At 46.9% G+C, this 15,675-nt stretch overlaps 1 protein-coding gene across 1 annotated transcript in view; it reads left to right on the top strand.

Moving 5' to 3' along the window:
* Positions 1-15,675, top strand: part of MAPKAP1 (MAPK associated protein 1) — a 408,697-nt gene that overhangs the window by 167,454 nt on the left and 225,568 nt on the right. Inside the window, exon 11 of the mRNA XM_056860945.1 lies at positions 12,035-12,132. Within this exon, the coding sequence (XP_056716923.1) occupies positions 12,035-12,132 (98 nt within the window). The remainder of the gene's footprint in view (positions 1-12,034; positions 12,133-15,675) is intronic.

Here is a 15,675-nt window from a genome sequence, read left to right as displayed (position 1 = left end):
CATAGAAAATCCCAGGTTCAGTCTCTGGCATCTTCACTTAAACCATCTCAGCAAACATTAGGAAAGCCCTTTCTCTGATTGTGCCTCTCCCAGTTAGAGAGGACAATGCTGAACCAGATGGTCTGATTATGGTATCAGCTTAATGTGATCCTGAATGTAGGAACAGGGGAGACACGCCTTTTGATAATAGCCATTGGCTTAGAGGCCTTAAATCAAGGGTGGGGAACGTCAAGCCCGGGGGCCGTTTAAGGCCCGCGACATCATTTGGTCTGGCCCTTTGTGGGTCCTGGCAGATCTCTAGCTCAGAAGGATCTAAGACTGGCGATCTGCTTCCTCCCACAGACAGGAATAACCTCTATTCAAGGCGGATAGGAGTTTGTTTTGCCAAGAAAAGGAACCTTTTTGCCCCCTTGCAGAAGAGTCGTTAGCTATGGAGATGCTAGGATAGCCCAAGAAATTGTGTTAACCCTTTCCTACCGGGGCCATGGAGAAAAGTATTCCCTCTGTACTACAAGAGGGCTGGGGCGGAAGTGGCGACAATGGAGGGGTTAAAGGGGGCAGGGCCAGAATGTGCGTGGCGGGGGGGGGGGGTTCTTAGCCAGTGTCCTCATTTCATCCCTGCAGGTGGAGGTAGCAGGAGCTGGCTGTAGAAACCGGCCCCGACTGTGCAGAGCACGAGCAACTCCGGCGTGCAACTGGATGGTTATGCCCGGCTGGTGCAACAGACCATCCTGTGCCACCAGGTGGGCGAGTGCGCCACCGGTTGGATGCCTGCCTGCTTGCCCATGCAGGGGGGGTCATCTGGGGCAGCTGCCTGCTTGGGGCTTGGTCAGCTAATTTTTAAGTTGATAATTTTGTCTGGCCCGCGAATGATGCTATAAATATCCAAATGGCCCTTGGCGGAAAAAAGGTTCCCCACCCCTGCCTTAAATGCCTAACCTATGTTGTGGGGTCATTGAAATGGAAGAGGGGAGAACCATGTTAGGTCACCTTGAGTTCCTTGGAGGAAGGGCAGGGGAAAATAGATACCTAAATAAACCCAGTTGCTAACTGACAGGCTTCTGGGAAAACTGGAGCCTACACACCTAGTCTCCCTTTCATGTGGGGGGGGGGGAGGCAGAGCTTCTATCACCCCTTTAAACTGTAAAATTAGACTAGAGCTTAAATTGTGGTTGACTTAGATTTAGTCTGTGTATACCACGCTCCCAAAAGAAAGTACTTTAGGCAGGTAGGCTGGCCATCAGGTAGAAGGAGGAGAAGGAGAGGAAGAATCAGTGGTTTTTATATGCTGACTTTCTCTACCACTTAAGGAAGAATCAAATTGGCTCACAATCATCTTCCCTTCCCCTCCCCACACCCTGTTAGGTTGGTGGAGCTGAGAGAGCTCTAAGAGAACTGTGACTAGCCCAAGGTCACCCAGCAGGCTTCATGTGTAGAAGTGGGGAAACAAATCCAGTTCACCAGATTAGCCTCCACAGCTCATGCGGAGGAGTGGGGAATCAAACCCAGTTCTCCAGATCAGACTCCACTGCTCCAAATCACCGCTCTTAACCACTACACCATGCAGGAACGACCCTCCTCCAACTTAAGGAGAGCAGCAGATATCACACAGGGGGATGTGTTCTGCCACTGAGCCACGTGCCCCTCTCCTAAACACAGGAACATGTATGAAGCTGCCTTACATACTCAGACCAAGTAAGTCAATTTTGACTGATATGTAATTCCCTCCTCAGGGAGATTCATCTGTCCCCCCTATAGTTATCTTCCACCTGCAGTTGAAGACTTCTTTGTTCCATTTGGCATTCCCTCATTTTTGTTCCATTTGGCACTCCCTACTTCCAGTTTATGTTTTTAATTTTGTCAAGTATCTATATGTATGTATGTATTGGCTTTTAAAAGTTGGTTCTAATATTTTTAACCATTCACCAGCTTGAGGGTCTAAATTGGATGGGAAGGCAGGATAGAAACATTTAAAATATATAAATAAGTAGCAGCTCTTCAGACTCTCAGACAGAGAAGGATCTATGTCAGCATCTGTTACCTGAGATCTTTTAAACCGGAGCTTACTGAATTTTCTGCATGCCAAGCAGGTGCTCTGCCACATTGTCCCCCCCCCTCCCCACATACTCACACACCCTTGATGTCTGGATCATCTGAAGGCCAGAGCTGGATAGTCCAACCTACTACATCACTTCTGTCTGGCTAAAACCGCATCCCTGCCTGCCCCTCACAAAAGGTGAGTCGTCTGAGAAGAGAAGCATCTCTTCTCATTAATTCCATTTTCAGTGTTTTAAATAAATCAGCAAGGTACAGAAACGTTGCTTTTTATGGTGCAGGGAGACGGCTATATTGGTTGTTTTTCCATTTATGTTTAACTCTTTCTGGTCTCTGTTAAAGTACAAGCAACAGCTCTGGCATCCTTTTAAAGCTTACACTGGAGACATGCTCCCATAGTCTCATGCAAGGCCACAGTGTGATTCTTAAGGACATAGAAATTACTGTCCCAAAGAGACCAAAATCCAGTTTGTTCTGGTGTCAGATGCCTGTGAGAAACTCACAAAGCAGAGCAGGGAAGGCAATAGTCCTTCCTTTTCATTCCTAGAATGAAGAAAAATTGGTTTTTATATGCCAATTTTCTCTACCTTTTAAGGTGAATCAAACCGTCTTACAATCTCCTTCCCTTCCTCTCCCCACAACAGACACCTTGTGAAGTAGGTGGGGCTAGCCCAAGGTCACCCAGCTGGCTTCATGTGGAGGTGTGGGAAACCAACCCAGTTCTCCAGATTAGAGTCCACCTCTCTTAACCACTACACCACACTGGCTCTTGGTGTGCTGCCTTGGTATATGGAGGTTCCATTTCATTCTCACGTCTAATTGACCTGATCTGCATGGATCACTCCCTCTTCTTTACAGCACACTAATCTGGTGGCCAACATATCTTTTGGTTGGGACTTCTATTGCTTAATTTAAAAAAAAAGTTTTAAAATATAATGGGGCAACATGGCAAGTTTTCCTAGAGTTGCTGAATACATCTAAACTACCAAAGATGTTGATTTAGTATGGAATGCCCTTAACTGAAAAGATTAATGTGCTATCATTTTCAGTATGTTTTTCTCCCCTGAAATCCGTGGATATTTGCCCTCCATGCACTAATAACTGGGTGCTTTAAATGTCACTTCATTTCCCAAGGAAAGATTCAGGGTGCTGCCCGAGCACTTCCAAGCAGCTGAAGGCCCCCACCCTCGACCATGCGAGTGATCCACCGAAACAGCAGATCAGGGCCATTTTCCTATCACTTTCCCTCTCACTTGATTGATGCAACCCCAAGACTTGAGAGCGGCAGGCCAGTTCATGCCACAGCATCCTACTTCTGATTAAGGGCGGCCTCACTCTTGACCAGGGCTGTTGGCAGGATACTCTTGGTCTGGTACACTGTTGATCATATTCCCCTAGCTCCATGACAGGGGTAATAAAGATAATAACATTTATGTAGCATTTGAACGCTTTTAGGGTTCAAAAGATCGTGTGTAGCTTTGCATAGATGATCTTGTTGAAATCCTTGCAACACCCCTGCAAGGTAGGCCAGCATTATTACTCCCATGTTGCATAGGGGAGGCGTGACTGAGCCTGTACAGGTGGATTGCTTAAGTGGCAGAGGTAAGGCTTCCCAATCACCTTGCATTCTCTTTGTCACTACAGCACAAGAGGCCCTTTGACCTCCAGGCCCCCAGAAAAGGTTCACCTACCAGGCTCACGGGTCAGTGTGTGCGTTGAACCAAATTATTTTCTTGCAAATTAAGGTTGCCAGTACGTCCTTGTTTTCATTGCTCCTCAGAATCTTGTTGTTTATATGCAGAGGAGATGAAAAATATCGAAAAATATTGAAATCTGTAACAAACTCTGGAAGACCCTTGCAGTGCCATTCCATCAGGGACCTGGCTTCAAAGCCCATATATCATGTCCTCTAAGTACTCATGGAGATGGAAATCAATTTACCTCTTCACAGTCCACAAACACATGTCTGGCCCAAACAGCAGCAAAGTGCCAATTTGATCGTTTTGCCAAACGAATATTTCACTCCTCCGTTAACAGTGTGAGATTTGGACATAAACTTCACCCAGCGCTGCAGAAAAGTCTTTTTGGCTCTGGTTTATTAAATCACTTTTCAGGACTTATACATCTCTAGCGCAGCCCATCTTGTTACTTAATTAGCTCACGCAAGGGTTGGTGTATGTGTTATTTTCAAGACAGGCTTTTAAAAACAAGATAATTTTAGCAGTTACCAAATTAATATTATGTGTGTGTGTGTGTTAAGTGCCGCCAGGTCACTTCCGACTTATGGCGACCCTAAGAATCAATGTCCTCCAAAATGTCCTATCTTTGACAGCCTTGCTCAGATCTTGCAAACTGAGGGCTGTGGCTTCCTTTATTGAGTCGATACATCTCTTGTTGGGTCTTCCTCTTTTCCTGCTGCCCTTAACTTTTCCTGGCATGACTGTCTTTTCTAGTGACTCTTGCCTTCTCATAATGTGACCAAAATACGATAGCCTCAGTTTAGTCATTTTAGCTTCTAAGGTCAGTTCAGGCTTGATTTGATCTATAACCCTCTGATTTGTTTTTTAATAATATTAATAAATTAATATTAGGTTCCAGTTTTCCCCTTAAAAAGTTACCGATAGCAGCAGGGAAGCACTGACTGCAATTAATGCGTTTAAATCCCTGCAAAAGGGAAGATTAATGTTATTTGTAACTGGCCCCTGGAACTCAGTACCACGGAAAACTTTATGTGAATTTCAGGTAAGACCTCCCACATATCTTTGAGGGGAGTCCCACACTTTGATGGTGACAGGTATACTGGTGGTTGTCCCAGTAAATACAAAAGATGTGAAGGATGTACTCTTGTTAGCTTTGAAAGTACTCTTATAAGAAGATGCTGCAAATGTCCGAGGCGACACTGGCTGTAGAAACCAGATCTTGCTCAGGCTGAGAAGGGTGTGAATGCTGCCTCTAAGATGCGCCTACTGTGATGGATGGAAACTTTGCCTCTTGTTAGTCTCTCTGCAATAAGGGTTATTGACATTTCCAACTCCGTAATGGCCTCTGAAAATGGCTGACTCCTTAAAAAGCCAAAAATAAGAATCTGAAATAAAGTTCCATGTTCGGCTTCTGTCAGTTGTGAAATACTGGAGGAAAAGAGGCGAGATAAATCACCAGATTTAAAAGAGAGAAGGGCCAGGATCAGCAGCAGTCTTTCTCAGATGCTCCATGCAAGCTTAGAGCATAAGGGTCAGTAAACTGGGCAGCTGCAAGTCAAATCTAGCCCCTGATAAATGCTGCTGGACACAGCTGCACACATTTCCCCAAGATCCCAGTCCTTCCCTCCTTGCCTCTGCACCACTGAAATGGTCTTAATGGATGAACTAGTTTGCCTTTTTAACAAAATCTATGCCAAAGTCCTCCAGACAGAGAGAAAGAAGCAGCTCATTTTAAGCATTTTGGTTCAATCAAAATATGTCACGCCTCCCTGGCGCCGCCGTCGCCCCCGGGGTCTCTGCCTTGGAGGAGGACCTGGCCGGAGGAGCCTCCTCGGCCTCAGACCAGTCCGAGGGGGAATCGGAGCTTGCCTCCCCCTCGGATGCAGCCAGGTTGCTCTGAGCCAGCACGGCTCCTACCACCTAGTGCTGCTGCTACTCCTCTCCGGCCAAGGCTCCTCTCTGGCCTTATATCCCCTCCAGGCCAGAGAGGTCCCGCCCCTTCCTCCCTTAGCCCCGCCCCCGACCTTCTCATATAAGGGCTCCAGCCGGGTCACCTGGCTGCCTCTGAGGTAGCTGGCCGGCCCGCCCTCATTTGCCCCACCCGCGCTCGTCCGCGGCTCAGCTGTTGAGCGGGGCGGGGTGCAGGAGCGCGCGCAGTCTCTGCTGCGGCCGGCGCCGCGGCTGGGTGCTTGCTGGCGTCATCCCCTGGAGGCCCTGAAGGAAAAAAACAGGGCTGAAGCGCGGTCGCCATGCCGGCTGCCGGCGGGGCTGGCCACCCCACTCTCGTCTTCCCTCCCTCCGACGGTGAGTGGCACCCCCCCTGCATGGTCTGGTGGGGTGGTTTACGTCCCGGGCTGCGCGGGGAGGGGCTCGTCCCGGGACACAATATGACTACACTGTGGTGTAGTGGTTAAGAGTGGTGGTTTGGAGTGGTGGCCTCTGATCTGGAGAACCAGGTTTGATTCCCCACTCCTCCGCATGAGCAGCGGAGGCTAATCTGGTGAACTGGATTTGTTTCCCCACTCCTACACACGAAACCAGCTGGGTGACCTTGGGCAAGTTACAGCTCTGTTAGAGCTCTCTCAGCCCCACCTACCTCACAGGGTGTCTGCTGTGGGGAGGGGAAGGTGATTGTAAGCTGGTTTGAGTCTCCCTTAAGTGGTAGAGAAAGTCAGCATATAAAAACCAACTCTTCTTCATTTTTACAGCACTTGTTTGCCGCCTGTATTTTGTTTCCTGTCCTTGGAGGCCAGCCTTGATGATTCCCGGTTCAGAAGGGGAACTGTGCTGTATTCAAATAACGTTCCTAGGAATCCTTGAAAGCTTAGCAGAGTTTCCTTGCTGGGAAGTCCATTTACAGCAGACAAACTTTTCTGTCCACCATCAGTGACAATCGCCTGTAGAGTTACAGCCACAGGGGACTGTTGAGCCCAGTAGCTGGTGTGAGCCAACGGACTTCACTGGCAACTTTTGTGATCTTGACGACAGCGCAGAAGCTGCAGTTGGTGCAGAATGCAGCAGCTGGACTGTTGATGGGGGTTAAGCGTTCTGAACATGTCACCCCAAATTTAAGATCACTACACAGGCTGGCAGTTCATTTCCAAGTGCAGTTCAAGGTGCCCTTCATAACATGGGATCCTCGTGACTGAGAGGCTGCTTCCACCCATAGCAGCTTCTAAGGCTGCTCTGATCATTGGACCAGTGTGGGCTACTTGTTTCCACTTCTTGGGCTGGTGCTTTCTTTGTGGCTGCCCCTCTGCTACAGAAAAGGCTTCCTGAAGATGTGAGGGGGAGGTCTTGACCTTGCACTTGTTCCTGGTGCCTTCATTAGCCCATGAGTGAAGATTGCCTGATCTCATCAGATCTTGGAAGCTAAGCATGCTCAGCCCTGGTTAGAATTTGGCTGGGAGACCACCAAGGAAGTCCACGGTCACGATGCAGAGGCAGGCGATGGCAAACCACCCTTGCCTTGAAAACCCTACAGGGTCGCCGTAAGTGGGCTGATACTTGAGAGCACTTTCCACAACCACCATATAAATAAAATATCTAAGAACGTACCCATAGGTCATGATCTAGAATCTTTCTTCAGCAAGGAAGGAGATCCATGATAGATGTGCAGGAGATCCTTGGAAGACACATTAATGAGGAAATGGCTCTCTGAGAGCAGGAAGTTTTTTTGGGTGGGAAATGCTCACATTTCGTGTATTTGGATAGCCACAGGGTAATTTTTTTAAAGCATAGTATGTGGCGAGCCGGCATGGTGTAGTGGTTAAGAGCGGTGGTTTGAAGCAGTGGAATCTGATCTGGAGAACCAGGTTTGATTCCCCACTCCTCCACATGAGCAGCAGAGGCTAATCTGGTGAACTGGATTTGTTTCCTCACTCCTATGCATGAAGCCAGCTGGGTGACCTTGGGCAAGTCACACTCTCTCAGCCCCACCCACCTCACAGGCTGTCTGTTGTGGGGAGGGAAAGGGAAGGTGATTGTAAGCCAGTTTGATTCTTCCTTAAGTGGTAGAGAAAGTCGGCATATAAAAACCAACTCTTCTTCTTCTTCAAGGTGTGTCATCTGTAGCTTTCCAGAAGCAGAGGGGTGCCAGTGTTGAGACTTGGTGTAGCTTAGTTAGAAACAATAAATCATATCCCTGGTTTGACTCTGCCACTAGATGGCCTTGGACAAGCCACTGTCTCAGCCCCTCCATCTACAGCATGGGGCTGATAGTACTGACCTACTTGTTGCGAGGATTACGACACGACAGTGGATGTGAAGGGCTTTGAATGTTCTCAAGTGCTATATAATTTTGCATGCTGGGCTTAGCCGAAGTGTCAGCGGAGACAGTGAGCATTTCCATTTGCAATTCAGTGACACACTGTAAGTTTTTAGGCTGCTATCCACAAGCTCCATCTGAATCTCCACAAGGGCCTTTTTCTCAAGGCCAGTTAGGGGGACCCTAGCTGGTCATAGCCTTGGAAGACCCGTTGGTTGGTGGCAGAGCACATGCCTTGTACGCAGAAGGTCGCAGTTTCACTCCCCATCTCTCCTGTGGCAGAGTTCTAGGAGAGGTGCTGCCATTCAAAGTAGACGTTGTTGTGCTAGATATACCAGTGCTCTGACTCAGCGCAAGACAGGTTCTTACAGGCCATTTATACTTGGTAATTAGCACTGCGTTCCAGGCTGAAGAGGCCCTCATATTTTTTTGAGTTCTTCACATTGAACCATCATTCCAGAAGTCACTGCGAAGCTGGTGCATACCTGCTTTGCATTTCTTAAGAGCCCCTTTAACACGACCGTTTGTATTTGCTCCGCCTCCAAGCATTCACTGAAGGAAGTATGCAGAATCACGGCTTAGCTATGCAAACAACTATTGCTAATGGCTATGCAAACAAAGGAGCAGGCGAGTGGGGGGTGGAATTTGTTTGACTTTCTCCTCTTGCATCGGGACCGTGAATAGTCATTTTAAAGGTCGGATTAAAAAAATTAGCATTGAGCAAGGAGCAGTATTGACCCTGCATAAATGGCCATATTCAACCCAGAATTAAAATCTGGGTCTTCTAGCCCATCATCCCTACATGGATCCACTGGCTCTTCCTCAGGAAATTTTATACATTCTTGGATGTACACACATTTGGTTGTCCATCTTGATGGTTTTTATGTCCCACATCTGCCAAATGAGACTCAGTTTTCTGTAATATAAACAATGAAAGACAGTAATAATCTGGTTGGTTGAATGTCATTGTCAAAAAAATAATGAAAATCAACTAGAGTAAAAACACCAACCAGAATTCCATACAGTGAAAACCAGGAATGCTGTATGCAGCTCCTCTGAATGGGCTGAACATGCGGATCTTATGTCATTCTCTTGGGGGTGGGGGACTCCATAGCCCAGGGGCCACCGCCGATTAGGCTTGGAAGATGTAGACATCTGACAAAGGGTCTCGTATATTCTGCTCATTGTACTTCAGGAATGTTTTAAAATGTCAGATGTGGTTTCCTAGCACCAGAGCCATGAATATATTATTGTACCTATTAACTTCCAGTTAAGGAATTCTTGGCTTTTTGTTCCTTCACTTCAATGATTTAAAGTCTGGGTTTTGATCGTTTGCCAGTTTTTCAATAGAGAATTCATAAGTCCTGATTAGCGTGTGATAATAGTGTTTAATTAACATGCTGGGATGAAATATCGAGGTCTCTGGTTAGCTGCCCATATATCAGTTTATTTTCAGAGTCTGGAAAATTAGCTACTGTAAATAAGATTTCAAATTGGGTCCCCTCCGGGAAAAGGGAAAAAAGGATAAATCTACAGTAAAGTGTGACTGTTATGGTGTAGATGAGTTAAGCTGGACCTTTGGACTGAATGCATTAAAAAGAAAATGGAGCAGTGAGCATTATATGCTAAATCTTAATTGCCAGTACATGAATTTTTTGTATGAATGAAAGAAATTTGGCACGCCCGAAGGTTTTGATAACATCATCCATGTCCCAAGGAAACATAGTGGGATACTGGTTGCCCCACAAATGCAGAGCGTCCTTACCTTAGAGGAGGGGTGGTAGCAAGATGCCTGTTAGATCACACTCACCATGTAATTTTATAAAGTTCCTGATGGCCCTACCCAGTTTTAGTGTTCCTGTATGGGAAAGGAAGTTTGTGGAGCAGAAAGTGCATGAGAGAGAGAGAGAGATGGAAGGCATCACCACGAGAGCCAATGTGGTGTAGTGATTAAGAGCAGTGGACTGTAATCTGGAGAATCTTCCTTCCCACCACAATAGGCACCTTGTGAGGTTGGTGGGGCTGAGCGTTTGAAGGGAGTCACCCAGGAGGCTTCATGTGGAGGAGAGGGGACTCAAACCCAGTCCTCCAGATTAGCTTCTGCCACTCTTAACCACTACGCCACGCTGGCTTTCACCACGCTGGTTTCTTGTTAGCTCTCAGAGGAGCCTGAGATTCTGGCCTAGATTCAGAGAACTGGCAAGACTCGCTCTCACAGCCTCGGTTGCCCATTTGCAGAAAGGCAGCAAAAAAGATCCCTGACATGGAGAGAGTGTTGCAAGTGTTCTAGGGGTGTGGAAACCAGCTTCTCAATCAGGAGAGGAATGGGGGATGGCACTCTATATGTGCTCAGAGGCACATCATGTTTTTCATAGTGCTAAAGGGCTGTGGATCAAGGAGGTAGAGGGTGCAGCAGCAAGGCCAGAGGCACCCACCAGAGACTGTGGGTGGGAGAGAACCCCACTGTATTTAAAGCACTTTGTAAACCAAGGAAATCACTTAGCAGAAGGTGAGAGCTGAGATTTCATAGGAGGGGTATATTTTCCGCTAAATGTTGCAGTTCTATTTCATTTAAATTTCAAATAGCTGGCTATATCCAGGCATTATTTTTGGTAACTCCGATCATTCCTGGGTTAATTGGCCATTTAAAAAAATAACAAAACCCACTGCCTCCCCCCTCCTCCCGAAAAGATGACTTATTATATACTAGGAACGTCTCACAAAATAGTTTCTAATGGGATCAGTTAGCAGAAATATAGTCTAGGGGTTGCCTCCTGCCCAAGTAGCCATTTGAATGATATCTGCATTTTTTCCAGTGGAGGGGGATGCAAGGGGGGGGAGTGAACTTTAATGAAAGGAGTTCAGCCGCTCCTGTAAGACACCACTCGCCTTAAATTGAAATGACATGGGAAGGCTGTCAGGCTCCTTCGCGCCGTCTGTTCAGCCGGCAGTATGTGAAGATCACCATCTGTGGGGTTTTTTACCCCCCTTCTGTCATGCCCAAAAGCTTTTGCTGAAAGTTTTGAGAGCAGTAAATCCCAAATTGTCTGCCGGGGCACACCAGATTCTCCTGAGAGGTAGACTGGTATGCACTTAGATGGGAATTGGTTAAATGCTGAGATGCTTTTGGTGACCCTAAGATGGGGTAGTGGCGCAGTGGCAGAGCCTCTGCTTGGCATGCAGAAGGTCCCAGGTCCAGTCCCTGGCATCTCCAGTTAAAGGGACTAGGCAAGTAGGTGATGTAAAAGACCTCTAGCCTGAGACCCTGGAGAGCCACTGCCGGTCTGAGTAGACAATACTGACTTTGATGGACCAAGGGTCTGATTCAGTATGAGGCAGCTTCATGTGTACCCATCCACAGAGAAGGCTGCCTGTTGAGTCTATACATGAGTCACTGCTCTGGCCTTGCCTCTTTCTAATTGGCCCCTGCTAGGGGTATGTAATTCTGCCCAGACCGTGCATAAAGTATGACAGGGTCACTCCCAGTGGAGGGATGCTTTTGGATGCAGCAAAATTACCTGCTGTCACAGGTGGGCATCTCTGCGTGAGATACTCCTCTGTCCTGGTTGCCCTCCAGTCACTCTCCGCTGCTGGGTGCAGGTTGGTCAGCTGCCCTCAAAGGAGGCCTCTCCTTATGCCTCCGTATGAGTCACTGATTTAGATTTGCCCCTTTCTAATGGAGGGGAGGGGGCACACCCAGAGCTGTGACTCAGATGGATACAGTGGGAATAGCTTCCCCTAAGGAGAGCTCATTCTGACTCTTTCACCCTTTAAAGACTTTGATCCAGTCAAAGGGACTCAATAATGAGCTAAGCACATGCAAAAATATCTCCCAGTGAGGTCAACGGACCTTAAACATTTTGAGCAGATTGTGCCCTGATTCAGGTGTTGCCTTGACTGTAAATCAGGAATCTCAGCTATCATGTCTGGATAACAGTATTGTGGGAGGAGCTCTTCTGAACCTGGCATTTCTCCTTGGTTTTCATGTCCTCTTTCTTTTAAATCCTTACAGGCCATGCAATATTTAAACTCACATATCTAAGCAATCATGACTACAAACATCTCTACTTTGAGTCTGATGCTGCTACCGTCAACGAGATTGTGCTGAAGGTACGTGGGGCGCATAATGGAACGGGGGGGGGGGGCAATGATTCAAGGTGTCCATTCTCTTGAGTTGGTGGACTGACAAACTCCAGGGTCACCTGATTCTCAGGGTCAGGAGGGTTCTCGTTGGCCGTGTATACGTCCTACCTTGCAGGGGTATCAGTTCCCTCCTTCAGTCAGCAGCCCTGGTAGCGCAGGGGCAGGGAATCAGTCCATAGCCCCCAGATTCAAGGCCCCAACATAGATTCTCTGCAGCAAAGAGATTCCACAATTCTTCACCAGGTGGATCCTGCTCTAAGAACAGGGCTAAGCTAATGTTTTTAAAAAAGAAAGGGTTTATGCCAAGAAGGACTAAGTTCCCTATGACTTTGGTAAGGGATGCAGATATGCATCCGTTTGCTAATTTCCAGGGCTGTAACATTCAGTCTATTCAATTTATTAGTTTGATTAAGCCAATTAAAAATTGTTGATCAACTAAAAAGGTAGCCCCAAGTTATCAGGCAGCTGGTTTATGAAGATTATTTTAAAAGCAGATACTTAAAAGGTGATAGTATTTGCCATCTATTTTTTTTTAATAAGTGACAATCCTTCTTTCTGTCTTACATAGAAGGGAATGCCTCTTCTAAAATGAAAACCTGCTAGTGGACATCATTTAAAAATTGATCATGCCTTTTGTCTGAGACTTTGTTGTTGTTGTTATGGAGCTATATGTAGAGTGAATCAACAGTTAATTGGCTATTTCTTTAGCTGGTGATTGTGTGTGTTAAGTGCCGTCAAGTCGCTTCCAACTCACGGCGACCCTATGAATGAAAATCCTCCAAAATGTCCTATCCTTGACAGCCTTGCTCAGATCTTGCAAACTGAAGGCTGTGGCTTCCTTTATTGAGTCAATCCATCTCTTGTTGGGTCTTCCTCTTTTCCTGCTGCCCTCAACTTTTCCTAGCATGACTGTCTTTTCCAGTGACTCTTGTCATCTCATGACGTGACCAAAATACGATAGCCGCAGTTTAGTCATTTTAGCTTGTAGGGTCAGTTCAGACTTGATTTGATCTATAACACATTGATTTGTTTTTTTGGCAGTCCATGGAATCCGTAACACTCTCCTCCAACACCACATTTCAGAGGAATCTATTTTCTTCAGCTTTCTTCACTGTCCAGCTTTCACACCCATACATAGTAATAGGGAATACAATGGCATGAATTAATCTAGTCTTGGTTGCCAGTGACACATCCTTACGCTTAAGAATCTTTTCTAGCTCCTTCATGGCTGCCCTTCCCAGTTTCAATCTCCTTCTGATTTCTTGGCTGCAGTCTCCCTTTTGGTTGATGGTGGAGCCAAGGAATAGAAAGTCTTGAACAATTTCAATTTCCTCATTGTCAACCTTAAAGTTGTGTAATTCTCCTGTAGTCATTACTTTTGTTTTCTTGATGTTCAGCTGTAGTCCTGCTTTGGCACTTTCTCTTTTAACTTTCAGCAGTAGTCATTTCAAATCTTCACTATTTTCTGCCAATAATGTAGTGTCATCAGCATATCTCAAATTATTAATGTTCCTCCCTCCAATTTTCACTGGTGATAGCAGTCCTTATTTTGCATAATGTCTATAGCTTCTTCTAGTCATGAACAAAGTGGTATAGTGAGTATTGAAGCCCTGCCTGCTGATCACAGGGAACGTAGTTCAAATCTACTTCCTTCTCTCTCTTGGTTTCTTCGATTTTACTGAGCTTTCTTAAAGACTAGAAACCTGTTTTTTTAAAAAGAAAAGCAAGCGAAATGCAAGAGACCAGATGCTGAATCTTGTGCCCAGGACCTGGTTTCAAACTTGGGCTGTGTAATCACGGAATACATTCAGCTGTGGCCTAGTAGTGTGGAATTTCAGACAGTCTCATGCAACAAGTAGAAAACAGGGTATAAATAAGTAAATTTATTAAAAATACTGAATACAAAACGATACATGCAAATGTGTCACACTGCACACTGCAGCAGAGAGGGCATTTAGCTAGTTTGCTCCGGAGGAAGATTCCCTTCTGATGTCAAGTATTAATCAGTTAGATGAGAGTTTGCAAAACCTGCTGTCATGAGTCAGCCTGCAGAGACCTCCTCTGATGAAGGGGAAATAGAAGCCAGAACAGAGGGACATCCTCAGGCAGAAGTCCCACAGGAACAACCACAGGGCCTACAGCCTGCCAGAATAGAGGATCAGCCAAAGTCAGGAGATGACTCACCATGCCTGCAGCCTGCCAGCTCAAGGACTCCAGTTGGACCTGACACCTAGCAACATGCACTGTCTCCAGAGGCCTCGCCAAGGCCACTGGAGCAGAGAAGAAAACAGGTCCGTCTGGCAATGCAGCAGAGACTGCAGAGTGCTAGACTGAAGGCTTTACAGAGGAACCTCCTCAGTAGCAGTGATGAAGAGCAGGGCTGAAGCACCACCTGTGAACTCAGCCTAATCAGCATCAGCTGGCTCTGCTACAGCAGCAGGAGAAGGAATTTAAGCCATCAGTTAGGCTTGGCTGTTGTGCAAGCAGCTTGTCACCAACCTCCTTGTGTACCGGCCTTGTTTCCCTGCTATCCTTTGGATTCCTGGTATCCTGACTTCTTGGACTGGCTTTGACTAACGCCTCGGAATTCCCTTGCCTGTATTGAGATCTTGGACTTTGCCTGAACTGTGAATGACCTTGGACTGTTCCCCAGACTACGCTTCCAGCCCTCACTCCTTGCCTGCACCATGACACCTGCCCATTGAAGCGTGATTCAAATAAATGCCCACCCCTGCATACAGAAAACTTGCAGCAGTTCAGGTCCAGGACTGGATTTGCGCTTGTTCAAACCCCTATTAAGCCATGAAGCTCACTAGGTGACCTTGGACCAGTGACTCTCTCTCAGCCTGACCTACCTCACAGGGTGGTTGCTGTGAGGATAAAATGAAAGAAGGAAAACCCATGTACACCACCCTGAGCCTCTTGGAGAAGGGCAGGGTAAAAACTGTCTTTTTCTTTTTCTTTTTGTCAAGTCATAGCTGACTTATGTCAACCCTGTTGGGTTTTCAAGGCAAGAGACGTTCTGAGGTTGTATGCCATTGCCTGCCTCCACGTCGCGCCCCTGATATTCCTTGGAGGTCTCCCATCCAAACCCTTGCCAGGGTCGAGGCGGAGGCTGTGTGACTGGCCCAAAGTTACCCTGCAAGTTTCCATGGCAGAGTGGAGATTCAAACCTGGGTTTCCCACATCCTAGTCCGACACCTTAACCACTACACCACGCTGGCTCTCAAACAGTCTCCATAGAGTTCCTTTTCGGCTCAGCACCGGGAAAAGTGAGCATGGCCAGAGAGGACCGGAAAGGGGAGGCGGCATTCGGGTCACAAATGCTTGGAGCAGCTTGAGGGGGGAGAGATTGGGGCAGATGACTCCACCCCACGAATTGGCTGCAACTGGTGCACTGTGCTGCTTTTCCAAATTTCATATATCTTCCTCTTGCCTATGTGCATTACAACACCTGCCACACCATCAGAAGCAGACATCCATAATGGGGGGGGGGGGGCTCTATTCCTT

Source organism: Euleptes europaea, chromosome 14 (assembly GCF_029931775.1).
Source record: "Euleptes europaea isolate rEulEur1 chromosome 14, rEulEur1.hap1, whole genome shotgun sequence".
NCBI classification, from domain to species: domain Eukaryota; kingdom Metazoa; phylum Chordata; class Lepidosauria; order Squamata; family Sphaerodactylidae; genus Euleptes; species Euleptes europaea.
This window is presented reverse-complemented; position numbering and strand designations above follow the sequence as displayed.